Raw genomic sequence first — 17,673 nt, 5'->3', positions numbered from 1 at the left:
AACCATTACATTTGGGCTTCCTATTATAACAGAGGTTGAGCAGGAAATGACTCTTGGTGACTCTGGTGAGAAATTACCCTCAGTGGGCACTGAAATGCTAGTATTTCAATCTAACGGTTCAGTAATGGTTTATACATATTGTCACTAATGTAGCTCTCTACTGCTGTATTGCTATATGAGCCCAATTATGTCCCTTGTGCCTAGACGCTGGCAGAGAAAGGATAGTACTATGAGATATTATAGGACAAACTGAGCATTGTGATGCAGGATCAGGTGCAGAATTAAGCTTTTACTTATAGTTGAATATGATGGTCCACATGTGCAATTGGCAATATTTACAAATAATCACAAATATTTCAAACTGCTCAATAATACTTCAATGAAAAGGAAATGACTTGGAGCAAACCTGTCTATCCCATTGAGGATGAGGTATGCCATGCTCACGTCAGCCTGGCCTCACGTTTACCACACCAAATCTACCGGAGATCAAAACAGACGCTTAAAATCACTTAATCCCTGCCTGGGACATACCACTGTCAAAATTACAATGAATCACATAACCGGTAATCAATGTAAAAGGCATGTTTCCAAATCCTTCATTTCCAAATCCTTAATAATAAGCAGACATAATCTTCATCGGAACCCGTTCATAAAATAAATGTAATTTAATTCCCTATTCACAGTTGACTCCTTTCTAATATTGGCGCCCTTGCAGGATGATGTCATGACTACAGGAATGTGCCCGCTCCCATAACTTTTGACAGGTACTGGAGATTTGAAACAGACAAGAGGTCCTCCAAGGACTAAACAGCAAACAAGTTGCCTACACATGGGAAACTGTTGAGCATGAAAAAAAAACAGAAACCGTTGCACCTACTACCATGCCCCTGTTCAAAGACACTTCAATACTTTGTCTTGCCCATTCACCCTCTGAATGGTACACATACACAATCCCATACACAATATTTGCACTAAACGTGGAATTAGAGTATGAAAGGAAACCATTTGGGCTTCCCATTATAACAGAGGTTGCACAAGAAAAGACTCCTGTGCCCAGACACTGGGGGATAGAGAGTATGCCTTTAGTAGCCTAGGCCTACTATTTAAACAGAACTATATTATTGGAGAAGCTGAGGATGGTGATGATCTATGGCACAGTGCAAAAGCTGAAACGGTTTTGATCGCAAGAAAATGTATAACTCTATTTTAGATAGCCCAGCTATATAGTAACTATGAGCTCCTAGGACTCAAAGGTTCACAGACACTCTCTAGCCCTATCACCATCAACAGGGACCCCCAGTGTGATCTGGCCCCTCAGGGGGGGATAAAGGGAGGTCACAGATGAGTAATGCTCCTCCAGCCCAGCCAATAGCACCGGGTCCTGTGTGAGAGCCTACAGTGTGGTAAGGGCAAGATGAAGGATGACTGTGTCTCGGTGAATATGAAGTCCAGCTAGGAACTCTTTTAACCTTTGGTACTCAGGGGCTGAGAGGGTATAGATGCAGTACAGGCCTGTAATAGCCTCTGTCTCTACAGGGTGATCTGTTATAGTCGTCATTATAAACTGGGTGGCTCGAGCCTTGAATGCTTATTGGCTGACAGCCGAGGTATATCAGACCGTATATCAGGGGTATGATAAAACATGTATTTTTACTGCTCTAATTACATTGGTAACCAGTTTATAATAGCAATAAGGCCCCTCGGGGTTATGTGGTATATGGCCAATATACCACGGCTAAGGGCAGTATCTAGGAACTCTGTGTTGCATCGTGCTAAAGAACAGCCCTTAGCTGTGGTATATTGGCCATATTCCACACCCCCTCGAGCCTTATTGCTTAAATATAACATACTCATTATATCCTCTACCGAAATGTGTGTGTGGTTCCATCACACTGTATCTGTGTGTATATTGGTACAGCACAGTACTTCTAACTGTGTGTGTGTGTGTCTGGTTTGTCTTGCTGTGATGAACCTGTTCACAGCAAGACCCCAAACAAACGCTTCTACTCATGCTGTTAATGTCCCGGCAATCTGGCTTCAGTCATCCATGTTACTACTGTAGGACACACACACACAGCGGAGAGGATAATACACGCAAGGGCAAGGGGATAGGTGAATTGAAAAATGAATGTGTCTTTTTTGCATTCTTGCAGCATCTATAGTAAAACCTTTGCCAGTGAATGTAATGTCCCTCTCCTCTCCCTGATGTTGCAGTGCCTACACAGAGCCTTTCCCAATGAGCGATACTCTAGCAGGGCTCTCAGCTGAAGAGGACCATGGACTCACCTCAGAGGAGGAGGAGGGAGGAGTGGAGCACGGCTTTGACAAACAGGTGATACACACGGCGAGCAGTAAACACAGACGATGAAACTCTGTGGGCATGTGTTAAGTCACAAGTTGTACAGATCTTGAAAGATTTGGGAATGAAACGCTTATTATTAAGTATATCTAAGATGGATGACCTTTACTTGTAATATCCACAACATAATATTTCACTTGGCTACCACATTCAATGGTGGCTATCACTTTCTGTTGAATCTTCTTTCTATTCAAGCAGCCATTTTACAGTAGCCCAGAGATGGACCCCACCCCCATCCCACTGCCACAATAATATAAGCCGGGCTCCCGCCACGTGACTCACACTTCCTTGCTTTCTTCTTCTTCTTCAAAAGAAAAACACAATAAGGAGAAAAATTGTTGCGCCAGTCCCAGAAATAGCCAGCCAGCCTCTCATACATAATGCATCTGAATTTAAATTTGTGTATTTTAAAAAGCTTTCACGTCTATGCTCCACTCTAATCAAATAATCACTCTTATTTTGAAAGTGGATAATTAAGTAAATCATCCTCATTCTCCTTCTCCCGTGTAGCTATTGCTATCAGTGTTTCACAGGAATAAGTACCTAAAGAGAGCATTTTAACATTAGCTCTGTTCATTCACTTCTTGCTGCTTTCGCTTCTGTCACCCAGATTGATGGACGATCCAGAGCCTTCTACGTTGCCAAAGAGCTGGTGGACTCTGAGAGACTGTGAGTATCTCTTTTAATGGATTCAGTAGCATCCCTGCTTTAGTCAGGCCATTCGCCCTCTCTCTCTCTCTCTTGTTCTCTCTCTCTCATTCTCTCCCTCTCTCTCTCTGTCGCTCATTCTCCTCTCTCTCTCTCTCTCTAACTCTCTCTCTGTACTATTCATCACTGTCTTCACTAATTTATTGAGTAGCATCCACAGCATCCCAAACTGACAGCCAATTAAATGAGTGTCTGGTGTAAGTTATTGAATATCAGCACAGCCTCAGCAGACAGTGAACTGTTCTTCTGATATACTTCGGAGAGTACATTTGACTTGTTGGAGAATGTTTCTCTATGTAAATCATGTGACACACATTTTGTATCTTGTTCTTTTATATCTTGTAATAATCTGCTAAAGTATTTACCTCTCTGAATGGATGTGTGAATGGATTCCCATTTAAGCTGACAATATCACTAACCTATCACTCTCTCTTGTTGTTTTTTTAGACATGTAAAGGCCCTTAAGCTCCTTCAAGAGGTAAGATAAACAAATGGAGCGACATCACTCTCATTGTACAGAGTATAATATATTCTGGTAAAAGCCTTCTGAATACTCCAATTATTCAACTTATAATGCCACGCCCACTTGATCCAGTTCCTGATTGAAGATGACTGTTTTCCTCCTTCCGACCCATTCACAAACAAGCATATTGTTAAATATGGATTACATTTCTCAAAACTATTACATAATGTTTACAGAATTTGAAAGATATGTTCATTCTATGTTGAGGAAAATTACAGCTCCATTCCGTCTCTTTGTTATCCTGAAAACTCCCCAATCCTTAACGATTACAAGCATACCCATAACATGATGCATCCACTACTATGCTTCAAAATATGAAGAGTGTTACTCGGTAATGGGTTGTATTGGATTTGTCCCATACATAACGCTTTATATTCAGGACAAAAAGAGAATTGCTATGCCACATTTTTTGCAATGTTACTTTAGAGTTGTTGCCAACAGGAAGAATGTTTTAGAATATTTTTTATTCCCTACAGGCTTCCTTCTTTTCACTATGTCAAATAGGTTAGTATTGTGGAGTAACTACAATGATGTTGCTCCATCCTCGGTGTTCTCCTATCACAGTCTTTAAACTCTGTTACTGTTTTAAAGTCACCAGTGGCCTCATGGGGAAATCCCTGAGCGATTTCCTTCCTCTCTGGCAACTGAGTTAGGAAGGATGCCTGTATCTTTGTAGTGACTGGGTGTATTGATACACCATCCAAAGTGTAATTAATAACTTCACCATGCTCAAAGGGATAGTCAATGTCTGCTTTTATTTTTACCCATCTGCCAATAGGTGCCCTTCTTTGCGAGGCAATGGAACATCTCCCTGGTCTTTGTGGTTGAATCTGTGTTCACTGCATGACTGAAAGACCCTACAGATAATTGTATGCGTGGGGTACAGAGATGAGGTAGTCATTCAAAAATCATGTAAAATAACCATAGTAGGCTTTTAAAATAGTGATGGTAGGAACCTCCAGGAACCTCTACTGGTGAACGATAAACTGAAAACTTGAAAGAGTCATGATTCCACAAGTGTCATAAAAGTGTGTATAGGTGGCAGGGAAATCAGGTGCAGGAGAATCGAACTTGGTAAAATGGAGTAGTTTAATAACTTAAAAACATAGCTCCAAAACCATGACAATAATCAAAACAAAGTGGGTACGAGGCCCTGTCGCGCACCAATACAAACAACATGATAAATGAACAACAAACAATCTCTGACAAGGACATGAGGGGAAACAGAGGGTTAAATACACAACAGGTGCCTCCCGGGTGGCGCAGTGGTTAAGGGTGCTGTACTGCAGTGCCAGCTGTGCCACCAGAGACCCTGGGTTCGCGCCCAGGCTCTGCCGTAACCGGCCGCGACTGGGAGGTCTCAGGGGCGACGCACAATTGGCCTAGCCTTGTCCGGGTTAGGGAGGGGTTGGCCGGTAGGGATATTCTTGTCTCATCACGCACCAGCGACTCCTGTGGCGGGCCGGGCGCAGTGCGCGCTAACCAAGGTTGCCAGGTGCACGGTGTTTCCTCTGACACATTGGTGCGGCTGGCTTCCGGGTTGAATGCGCGCTGTGTTAAGAAGCAGTGCGGCTTGGTTGGGTTGTGTATCGGAGGACGCATGACTTTCAACCTTCGTCTCTCCCGAGCCCGTACGGGAGATGTAGCGATGAGACAAGATAGTAGCTACTAAACAATTGGATAACACGAAATTGGGGAGAAAACGGGGTAAAATTCACAAAAAAAGCACCAAAAAAATACACAACAGGTAATGAATGGGATTGGAACCAGGTGTGTAGGAAGACAAGACAAAACCAATGGAAAATGAAAAATAGATCAATGATGGCTAGAAGACCGGTGACGTCGACCGCCGAGCACCGGTGGAACAAGGAGTGGCATCTACTTTGGCAGAAGTCGTGACAGCAAGCCTCTTGTTCACATGTCATTCACCATAAAGGGTGAAGGGCTTATTGGAGCTGTCATTTGTGACTGAGACTTGTAAAAGTGTGCTTTAAACTATGTACATTTGTTCATTGTTAGGTATACAAATAATATTATTTCGTGATGCATTTGAAAGAAGGTTTAGTTGTGGCCGATACTGGACTAGATTGTGAACAACTCTTTACGAAATGCATTGGTTGACTGCCATGAGGATGATAAGCACAATATCGTTCGTGAACTGCAACTGGTTTTACAAAGCTATGTCCATCAAAACATTGCTTTAATTCTTGCACCATGCTATCAATTATCAGTTCAATTATCAATTTTTCTTCTCTATGCTGCCTGCAGAATGCTTTATGTTCCTGCTTGTATATACACTCACCGGCCAGTTTATTAGGTACACAACCCTGTTCACAAAAAAAAAATATTCTACTACAGACAGTGTCACACAGTCACATGGTCGTGGCTTGCAATATAAAGCAGGCAGACAGGCATCGAGGCAGTCAGTTACTGTTCGACTAAACGTTAGAGTCGGCAAAACAAGTGACCTAAGCAATTTTGAGCGTAGCATTTTCGGTGGTGCCAGGCACGCCGGATCCAATATCTCAGAAACGGCCTCACTTCTTGACTTTTCATGCATAAAGGTCTCTAGGGTTTACTGAGAATGGTGCGAAACAAAAAACATCCAGTCATGTGAGCGAAAACATATTGTTGATCAGAGAGGTTGAAGGGGAATGACAGGAATCGTGCAAGCTAACAGCCACAAATAACAGCGCAGTACAACAGTGGTGTGCAGAACGGCATCTTGGAATGCACAACTTATCGATCCTTGTCACCGATGGGCTATTGCAGCAGACGACCACACCGGGTTCCACTCAGCTAAAAACAAGAAGAAGCGGTTTCAGTAGGCAAGCGATCACCAACACTGGACAATTGAGGAGTGGAAAAACATTGCCTGGAACATGACAGCGAGTTCAGTTTACTTGAGTGGCCTGCGTACTACCCAGACCTCAACACAAAACAGGCTGTTTGCAGCATGAATGTACCACCGTCCAATTTACAGCAACTGCATTATGTCATTGCGTCAGCATGGACCAACATCCCTGTGGAACGTTTACGACACCTTGTAGAATGCCCCAAAGAATACAGGCTGTTCTGGAGGCAAAGGAGGGGTCCGACACGGTACTAAATGGGTGTACATAATAAACTGTCCGGTGAGTGTATCATAGACAGCTGTTGGTCGGAGCACGTCTCCAGAGCCGCTGAGCCAGAGTATTGCGTATTAATCCTACAGTAGAATTCATTGCGGCTAGCCAGAAGTTCAAACGAACGACTAAAGTCCCTCAGAAAAAATAATCATGACTCTCGAGCCAGTAAAAAGAGTCATTCAAAAAAGTTACAAATCATTCCCGAACTGCATATCACTACATTAAAACGTGATTGTGTTAGTGTCACCACACAGGCTAAAACTTCAGTGGCTTCATGGCACTTCTCTAGGAAGGAATGCTCTTGAGAAGGGTAATTTCTCTATTCTAAGAATTGGGGAAAACATATGAAAGTTCACTAATTGATTGAAGGTGTCAAAATGCTTCAACAATATCAATTGTCCCTCCTGGTATGGCTGTCTGGTAGCTAACACCATCTATAATATAAATCCATCATGTATCTACAAGGACAAGCGTCTGGACCTCATCAATTTCAGTTTTAGAACACTGCAGACACAAAACAAGTTGAGACATACACACCACAGTGAGATAATACTGTGACACTGTGTGCTTTAACGCCTCCCGTTCATCATGTGCTATCGATCCCATCTGAGTTAGCATTCATCACTGCTGCTGTGAAGGAGCCCTGGCTGCTACTTTATGTCCTGGCTGCTCCCTCCCCTGGGACAGACACAGTTGTCTTACTCACAGCTCACTAAGCCCCTACACAGGACAGCAGCTTTACCCTCTACTTTTCTCATCTACTCTCACCCCCAGTGTATAGAATTAAAGCATACAGGGTCAAATGACAACATTAGACAGTTGGTTGAACAGGGAAGCCTCGTCAAACCTGAGAGACAAATATATGAACAGATCAAACGTCAGCCTGTTATTTGGGAAAGTCCTGGAGAAGAAAACTCAGAAGAAGAACTTCACTTCCCATTTGGGGACAGGGTCTGGAAATGTGTTGTATTTTTTGTTATTCCTTATCAAACAATGGAACAATAGCTTGTGTGTTTTCTCCCAACTCTCACTGACGGTGGTCTTTCCCCCCAGCTGAGTGTGAGTGTTAGAGAGCTCTAGGGAGTGTGTGGGGTGTGTGTGTGTGTGTGTGTGGGGTGGGTCGTCTAGGAGGGGGGGGGGGGGGGGTCGTCTAGGAATGTCTGGTCTGTTCCAATCATGCATGGATTGCTGAGTTAGGTCTGTTGGAGAGGGAACCCACTTAGGAACATCCCTCTACTGTTATAGCTTTAAGATTCATAAGAGGTGAGTGTTGCATTTATGCATTATGCAACAGAATAATGAAATATTGTTGAATATCATGCCTGGAAGGTGCATATGAGGGACATGTAGCTGATATAATAACCTTATTGAGAAGGGGGGGAAACAAGGTTAAACAACCTGCATTCAGTATTCAAAAAACCTAGCAAGTGTGCAGGATTGAGAATTCATGAAAGAACACACTGTACAAAAGGTAATGAATAAGAATGTTCATGATCTTTACATGAAAGACTCAGTAACAAAGCAACAAAAAGACGTCGATATGTCTACAGAATCTACATAAGAAACCTAGTATAATGATGACGTATAGTACAATCCTTAGAGTGGACTTGTGTATGATATTTGCATACCTCAGTTTGTTTAATGGGATCAAAGTGCATAGACTACAGCTTTTACATTCAAATGAACCGATCCTAAATCATGGGTGTACACCTAACTAACTAATTCAGGTAGTGCCCTTGCTCAATGGTATCCAGTATGAATGATGAGGTTCCCTGGATTCAAGCTGTCAGGTTCCAACTATCCAAGCAACCACACACACTAGCTCCATGACAAAATATCAACAGTTTACCAATTCAGCAAACTATTTTTTAATTTGACCTTTATTTAACCAAGCAGGTCAATTAAGAACAACTTCTTATTTTCAATGACTCCTTCAAGGCAAGAGTCTCATTTAGCTTTTGTTGCATCTGGAAATTGAATCCACAACATTCTGGGTTAGGGGTTTCCCTAATTCAAATGCATTGGCTCTCCATACAACATTCTTCTGAGATCAAAATGGGATCAAATGAATTACTCATGGTACCGTATTCAATCTATTCTATATGTGAAGGTCGAGCTCCAGTGCCTTACTGGAAAATGTCAATTTTTCAGCCAAACCTGCTGGGATCTAGACTGTACACTTACTCTGACAGGCAGTAAATGAGAAATCATGGAGAGGAATGACAACAGCTGTATTTGATGCATCACTGACCTCTGGGAATCAACAGTTGGTTCTCCTCACTGCCCTCATTCAGAATGTCCCCTACTGCTTTACTGTATTATCTGCCTAAGGTAACTGGTACAAAGAACCAACCCCATTGCCATCTTATACTCTATCTATTTTTGAAGAGGTGAAGTTACAGTGAACATAGCTGAATAAAGCTAAGTAAGTAGCCTTGCGCAAGCCAGAACAGCTCATATGGCAGGAGCCTATCCCGTGTAGCAGCTTGATGTACAAGTACACCCCGTGGACAGGATGCTAGTCTATCACAGGCCCTTACCCCCAATCGATCTCCTTAATGCTGAGATGCATCAAGTCCCATTTTTACTGTCTTTGGTATGACTTCCCCGGGGATCAAACTCACAACCTTCCAATCTCGGGGTGGACACCTTAAATGAAGGTAACATTGACCTATTCTAGATTTTTCTCTGTGGAAGGTACCCTGGCGTCAAATGAGCACCGATGTGCTCCAGCGCTTGTGTAAATTCACCTCAAACAATGCCTGGTGCGTACGTTTCTGCATAATCATCTGACTGACTACCCCTGGGCTGACGAGCCCACATTGTCAAGGCAAGGTAGTCAATCTAGCTGGAACAACACTGATAAACCTAAGCACAGGGCTGGCTGGCGGCCGGAGAGAACCACCACAAACCAAGGAGCTGACACACAGGACGTGATGTCATCAATGGCTTCTGGAACCTATTCACCTTATGACGCCTGACAACAAGAGCACATCCAATTTGTTGTGATTGTTTTTTCCTTCCGGCCCACTCACAAATAAGCAAAACATTGTTAAATATGAATGAAATATGAAAAACTATTCATTCATGTGCACAGGATTTGAAAGATATGTTCTATTTTGAGGAAAATTATTTAAAAAATGAAAACATTTGTTTTCACTTAGTATGGAGGAAGACAGGTTTGTGTCATCGATGATGTGAGGCTTTTGTTTAGCAATGACCACAAAGGGTAAAGAAAGCTTCAGAATGTTGGAAAACCCATTCACTTACAGTACATGTGTTTTGTTTGAAATTAACATGTTTATTTTGGGAGTTTAAATCGTATTCTCTCCATCTTAACTGGATGTATAATAGATCCTTTACTAGCTACAACGCTACTAATATCCAACTTCGTCTTGATGAATGTCTCTTCTGTACTAGATATGTTTAACTGGCTAGCTGCCCATTGTTAGCTGGTTGTATGGGCAGCTAGCTAGATAGGTTGGAACTGCATAGCTAGCTAGCATTACAGATCGACAAACAAGGTGAAAAGTATTATCTTAGCTAGACGGGTTATGAAAGTAATGCCTTATTGGAAAATAGTTCACTAACTAGCTAGTTTCCTGTCTTTGGTTTGCTTTAAATTCATGTTCAAAATGCTCAACAGCTAGATCAATAGCTTGGGTGTGCAGTTTGTCCCGACCATAAAACACATTTTAGGTTTTTCAAACCTGATCTGTCATCCACGACAACTAGCTGGCTTGGGTCTTTGAATTGCACAAAGTGGTGATGTATTTTTCTCAGCAATATTTGGGATTTATGCTGATGAAGAGTGACAGCTTCTGCTTTGACTCAAGCTAGATATAGCTAGCTAGGTATACATGACACACAAGTTCCTCTTTTTAGTTTAGCTATCTCAAATAAATGACAGAGATGCAAATTATTGGGGCATAGATAAAATGTTGCCGTTCTAAAGCAAGTTTGCTGCAATTCTACAAATTTTGCCATGGGGTGGAGAGAAGATTTAGCAATTTTATAACTCATTTTATGCAATTCTACACATTTTGCCATAGGCTGGAGGCAAATATTTTCCGTTTTTAATATGACAACTAATGATCAATGGGCCCCACCCCGGTCGGTAATTTAACCATGCTTACTACAAGTTTAGAAAGCTGGCCGCGAAACTAACTTAGCAATCTAAAAATATTTTGCTGACACTGGCTAATTGAGTGACTGCACAACCAAATTCTGAAATTGCACCTATTATTCTAACTCTCAACAGTAGGTTGAGACCCCGACGGAGTACCCCCCCAATAAAAAAAAAAAGATTATTATTATTATTGGTTGTCGGGCCTACAAAAAGGCAGTGGGGCCAGTTCCCCATCCCTGTTGTAGGCTATTGAATTAGCATTTCACCACCATGGCTTCGTAGCTTGAAATATGTGGTAAGAGTTGTTTTTTAAAATTCAAATTGATGGCTAGCACAACACAAGTCAGACATCAACTCAGTTATAGATACAATACAACATTTTAAAATATATATTATCATATTTTAAGCCATTTAATGCAGCACTAAAATGAATGAATGCATTTGAATGAGAGATTCACTTATCTTTACCTCTTGTGGGTAGTACCGAAGCTGTTGGCAGGGGGCGCGTCCGAACATTTAAACTTGTCTTCCTCCATAAGCACTCAGAAGCCAATGTTCATTAGCATTAATACATTAATCAATCAACTGTATTTTATAAAGCCCTTTTTACATCAGCAGTTGTCACACAGATACCCAGTCTAAAACCCCAAAGAGCAAGCAATGCAGATGAAGTACAGTGGCTAGGAAAAACTCCCTAGAAAGGCAGGAACCTAGGAATAAACCTAGAAACCAGTCTTTGAGGGGTGGCCAGTCCCATAGAGAATGACTGGTGGTGTTAGCTAGTTATCTTTATGGCACAACAGATTGCAAATATCTACATAAAACATTTTGTCATTGATATTCTGTGTCTAACAAAATTGCCATTTTAAGTATTGTTCTTTGATTGAAAAGGGATACAACCGGTATGAATCACGGCCATCAGATATTCTAAAATGCTAACTAGCTAACACCGCCACTCATTCTCTATGAGAATGCTAACGTTAACGAACGTCAGCTTCTGAGTTGGCTTTTTCCACATTTTGTTGTGTTACAGCTTGAATTTCTAATGGATTAATTTGAGATATTTTGTCACTGGTGCAAACATAATTCACCATAATGTAAAATTGGAATTATGTTTTTTGAATTTTGTACAAAATATTTATAAATTAAAAGCTGAAATGTCTTGAGTCAATAAGTATTCAACACCTTTGTTAAAGGAAGCCTAAATAAGTTCAAAAGTAAAAATGTGCTTAACAAGTCACATAATAAATTACATGGACTCAATCTGTGTGCAATAATAGTGTTTAAGTGACAATGCCCTCAAAGCCGGTGTTTGAAGGATATGTTGGCAAGGTTGTTAGGCCCGAGACGAAGTCCAATATATCCTCCTCATTTTAAAAAATCATTTTGTTTGGCCTGCTTTTCTATAGAAATGTCTTTGAATAAATCCATAAAAACTATTCTGATTCATGATTTTGACTGGCTAAGAAAAGTTGCCTGCCTGTCTTTCCCATCCTAACTCACGACACATTCATTACTATGGGACAGCAGGAGATTGAATTTAAATACTGAAACAATGTTGCAAATGTCGAAGAGGCAGACAACAAGTTTTATACAAATCTCCGTTGTTGAAAACCAAATGTTAGTCTGAAAGAAAGGGGAGATAATGTTACAGTAGAAATCAAGTTTATAAATTACCTGGTTGGGCTGATGAGACAGTGGATGACAGTGAGATGGAACAGTAAATAGGCATTTCAACGTCACAGCCTTACTTGTGTAATAGAAACCCGGTTGGAATGTGGTTTTAACCAATCAGCATCCAGAATTAGACCCATCCGTTGTATAAGAACATATAGTTTATGTCAATATGTTGATAAATGGTAGGGTTGTGGTCAACAATGTATCAGTGACCAAGGTCATTATGCAACCTAACAGCTGGTAGGTAACCCAGGTCCAGAACCCCTTTTCCTGAGTGGTTAGACAGGCAGAGACTGGGGAAGAGGAAGACAGACTGAGATGATACTGGGTTAGAGAAACAGGAAGGATGTTAAGCTCTAGGAGGATCTGACCCCCCTTGTAACTCTCTCCCTCCTTTGCCCTTTCCCTCCTTATTCTTTTCCTCCCCTTCTTCCTGCCTCAATCCCTCTCCCCTTCTCCCTCTACCCCCTCTCTTCTCTCCCCTTCTTCATCCCTCTCCTGCAGGACTTCAGGGCAGCAGTGTCGGAGGCGGTGGGGGAGGATGGGGAACCTGTGGTGGAGGAACAGAGGCTGGGGGAGATACTGGGCACACTCCCTGAAGTCTACATACTCCACAGCAACATCCTCACTGAGCTGGACTCACGCATCAGACAATGGTGAGACATTGAGTACGTTAAACACAGTGGGATATCTATATATGCAGATTAAGTGCCTCTTTTTATATCCCTGCTGAAGACACTATTTTATAAATTTTATAAAGATGTGTTTAATGTATTATTTTAATTAGCTAATATTATTATTATTATTATTATATGCACTCGTAAATAAATACCCACAGCCTTGTAAATTCCATAGAAATGAAAAAGCATAGACAGTTCTGCATTTTAAACGCATCAAGTGGAATGATTGTAAATAGTATCCAACTGTATATTTTTTTAATTCTTATCCATTCAGGAGCTCAGGAGGTATCGACATGTTTCTATGTCCGTAATTCAATAACTTACCTGTCAACTGTTATTCAATAACATACACTCATCCAATCCTCCAAACCTCAACATAATTCCATTCCCCATCACCAGGGAGGAGAGCCAGAGGGTGGTGGATGTGATCCTGTCTCGACGGGAGGAGTTTGCTGGGTTTGCTACCTACATCTCTGAGTATGACCGGAGCATGTCCCTACTGGCAGAGAGCTGCAAACTCAACCCTGCCTTCCATGACATCGTCAAGCAGTTTGAGGTAAGAGGCTATACTTAGTCTGAGCTTAGAGACTACTTATAAAAGTGGAAGTCCTTTACCTAAAACCCCAGTGTGAGTCTTTATCTTGTGTTGATTTAAACTAACCTTTGGATATGCATGCTCAGAAGAATCAGTCCTGAGGTCATAGCCACTGTACCTGCCAGTCTGTAACAATGTCTTTATTCAGCCAGGAGTTCCCCGTTCCCTTTATATAGCAGCTTTAGTCTGTCAACCAGACTCCACTGGGAGTCAATGGCCTTTCCCAAACCCTCTCTATTTTGCTCTGCTCTATGGGACTGACCTTTTCAACGTGCTACTCTCATGTTTTATACCTCTCAAAGACCGAACACCAACCCTTTTTTGTACTGTGCATCCCTTTATCTTGGCTGTCAACAGGAAGTACTATCTGAGAGGATGTCATCACTGGTTAACGGGAATTGATCATGTGATCACCACATCCATCAGGAAGAATACGTCACGCAAACTTGCTTTGCACAGCTCCGTAGTATGCAAAGGGATTCTCAGTTGAGTAGGGAATGTGTAATCAAGGTCCCTAATGATGATGATAGGAACCATTATTAACCATGGCAGATGATGTAAAACATGCTCCCAGATAAGACCATCTGGATGCAGCCATGGATTTCTTATTTCCTCTCCAGGCCTGAGTGGCCTGTATCATTGATTCAGTGCTCATATAGTGGAAGTTTCTCACATGCTTCAGGTCACCTTGCTTTTACCGTGTTAAGTCCTATTGATTGGTTATGATAGAGTTAGCAGTTTGACTTGGAGAAGGATCTATAAACGCACTATTTCAGTATTGGAGTGGCCTTTTGTGTTAAGTTTTTCCAATGAATCTACCAATTAGTCTCAGCTCTCATTAATACAAAGATTGTACACAAGACCACCCACAGATATGCATAACATACCGTTTCTTGCATATAAATGAGTTAGAGGTTCCTAGACATATTTTGAAGCACCTCAAGTTTCATTATAATTATGTTAATTTTGGAAATGAGTCTTGGCTCTCACTGCTACTAAGATTGTACCCAAGACCACCCACAGATATGCATAGCGTACCGTTTCTTGCATAGTCATGAGTTAGCGGTTCCTAGCCATATTTTGATGCGTAGTGATTGGTAGACAATGATTCTACGCATCTCAATAGTGATTAGGAATGCAACCAGACAAGGAAGCAACTGTCTCAGCTTATGAATATTCACGAGCAGCTGCCCTCACCAGATATACTGTGGCTCTACGGGACTGGCAATGTAGGTATCGCAAAAAAAGAAATCGCAAAAAAAGAAATCTGACATGTCTCACATGTAAAGGACCACCTAAAGAGCAACTCTATGTGAAGAACTAATTCAGATAGAACTTATAGTCCCAAGGTCTCGTACATCTTGTATACTTTATATCTCTTCGTTATTGGTTAGATTAATGTTCATTTTGTAAAGCTTAAAGAGTTCATCTCTCTCTCTCTCTCTCTCTCTCTCTCTCTCTCTCTCTCTCTCTCTCTCTCTCTCTCTCTCTCTCTCTCTCTCTCTCTCTCTCTCTCTCTCTCTCTCTCTCTCTCTCTCTCTCTCTCTCTCTCTCTCTCTCTCTCTCTCTCTCTCTCTCTCTCTCTCTCTCTCTCTCTCTCTCTCTCTCTCTCTCTCTCTCTCTCTCTCTCTCTCTCTCTCTCTCTCTCTCTCTCTCTCTCTCTCTCTCTCTCTCGTAAGTGGAGGGGTAAGCTCTTCAAGCGTTGGTCCAGCAGTGCTGTGTTCTGGGGTGTAATTTCATTGTGGATGTGGTGATGACAGTGATGAAGTAGCTATGCGTTGTGATCAGATCACCATAGGACCTTAAAAGATAAAAGCCCCTCTTCAGCCAATTTGTTGTTTACTGTGCTGCTATTTACAGCGGCCAATGGTGTGTGTATTCCTGTGATGTTGATGTGATATTGAATGCTTGTGTTGGTGTTTGTGCCTAGGTGTTTGTGTTCCCTTGAGAAGGAAACACAGGAGGAGGAGAGTGTTTGTGTGTGAGATGCAGCAGGTGCACAGAGAGAGATAAAGACAGTGTGATGGTGATAAATCCCAGTATAGGCAGCTGGGTAATGAGGCAGACACAAGCTAATTAGAGAGGCAGCCTCCTTTACAACTCCCCAATTAGATCAACTGTGTGTGCAGCCAGCGAATCAGATGGCCATGACTGGATGTATGTGTGTGTGTGTGCGTGTGTGTGTGTAGGCACCGCCTCTTTTTGCCTCACTCACCCAAACAACCACGCACTAATTATCATATTTGGCTCGCCACATAAGCCATTTCAGCCGTACAAGTGTCAACTGGATCACAATTTACATGAACAAGCGACACTTGAGGTGCTGGTGTTCTGTCAGGGAGAGGTTATAATGATGGGATGTTTTTATTGAAAAGGGAGGGGGAAACTGAAGGGTAATCCAAAGTGAGAGAGAGGAAACCACACAGAGCTAATGTAAGGTGCCTTTAGAGAGACCCTTATGGAAAAACACATGACTTTCACATGTGATCTTATGATAACATGACATCATATAAAAGCAACATGTGATAACATGAAACTACACGTGATAACATTTGAGCACATGTGAAAGCATGAGTTACATGTCTAGCATATCACAGAGGGTGTTCTTTAGTGAAAGAGTATCCAACATAATCCAGATAGAATCCAGAATTCCCCAGGGCAGCTGTCTAGGCCCCTTACTTTTTTCAATCTTTACTAATGACATGCCACTGGCCTTGAGTAAAACCAGTGTGGCTATGTATGCGGATGACTCAATACTATACACGTCAACTACTACAGTGAGTGAAATCATTGCAACACTTAACAAAGAGCTGCAGTTAGTTTCAGAATGGGTGGCAAAGAATAAATTAGTCCTAAATATTTCAAAAACTAAGAGCATTGTATTTGGGACAAATCCTTCACTAAACCCTAAACATCGACTGAATCGTGTAGTAAATAATGTGGAAATTGAGCAAGTTCAGGAGACTAAACTGCTTGGAGTAACCCTGAATTGTGGTGAAAACATGTTGATACAACAGTAGTAAAGATGGGGAGAGGTCTGTCCATAATAAAGCACTCTGCATTTTAAACAACACTATGAACATGGCAGGCCCTACAGGCTCTAGTTTTGTCGCACCTGGACTACTGTTCAGTCGTGTGGTCAGGTGCCACAAAGAGGGACCTTGGACAATTACAATTGGCTCAGAACAGGGCAGCATGGCTGGCCCTTGAATGTACACAGAGAGCTAACATTAATAACATGCAAGTAAGTCTCTCATGGCTCAAAGTGGAGGAGAGATGGATTTCATCACTACTTGTTTTTGTAAGAAGTGTTGACGTGCTGAATGCACCAAGGTGTCTGTTTAAACTACGAGCACACAGCTCAGATACCCATGCATACCCCACAAGACATGTCACCAAAGTCTCTTCACAATCCCCAAGTCAAGAACAGACTATGGGAGGTGCACAGTACTATATAGAGCCATGGCTACATGGAACTCATTTTCACATAAGGTAACTTATGCAAGCAGCAGAATCGGATAAAAAGAAAACAGATGAAAAAGGATGTGAATAGACACACACAGGCACAGACACACATGAACATGAAAAGAAAAAAACACGCACTCTAAACACACGTACATGTGGATGTTGTATTGTAAATATGTGACCGACCGGCTCAAATCGGTCTTATGTAGCAAAATTCAAAATTGTATTTTTTACATTGGATAAAAGTAGAGACTCGGAGCTACGAAATTGTATATCATACACTACATTTGAGGAACAATGGGAAAGTAATTCTGCTTTGAAAGTTAATTAACTTGTAAACTCCCTTTTGAGAAAATGGCCTTTAAATGTTTTGGTACTACTATTGGAGAGCCCTTCTTTGTCTACACCC

General features: G+C 41.7%; 1 protein-coding gene across 2 annotated transcripts in view; it reads left to right on the top strand.

Annotated features, from left to right (window-relative positions):
- Positions 1-17,673, top strand: part of LOC109891003 (FYVE, RhoGEF and PH domain-containing protein 5) — a 41,891-nt gene that overhangs the window by 8,812 nt on the left and 15,406 nt on the right. For both annotated transcript variants that reach the window (XM_031825007.1, XM_031825006.1), the window contains exons 3-7: positions 2,215-2,332; positions 2,970-3,028; positions 3,515-3,545; positions 13,029-13,180; positions 13,604-13,760. In XM_031825007.1, the coding sequence (XP_031680867.1) occupies positions 2,215-2,332; positions 2,970-3,028; positions 3,515-3,545; positions 13,029-13,180; positions 13,604-13,760 (517 nt within the window). The remainder of the gene's footprint in view (positions 1-2,214; positions 2,333-2,969; positions 3,029-3,514; positions 3,546-13,028; positions 13,181-13,603; positions 13,761-17,673) is intronic.

Source organism: Oncorhynchus kisutch, linkage group LG5 (genome assembly GCF_002021735.2).
Source record: "Oncorhynchus kisutch isolate 150728-3 linkage group LG5, Okis_V2, whole genome shotgun sequence".
Taxonomy (NCBI): Eukaryota; Metazoa; Chordata; class Actinopteri; order Salmoniformes; family Salmonidae; genus Oncorhynchus; species Oncorhynchus kisutch.
Note: the sequence above shows the minus strand (reverse complement) of the source record. Positions and strands in the feature narration are given on the sequence as shown.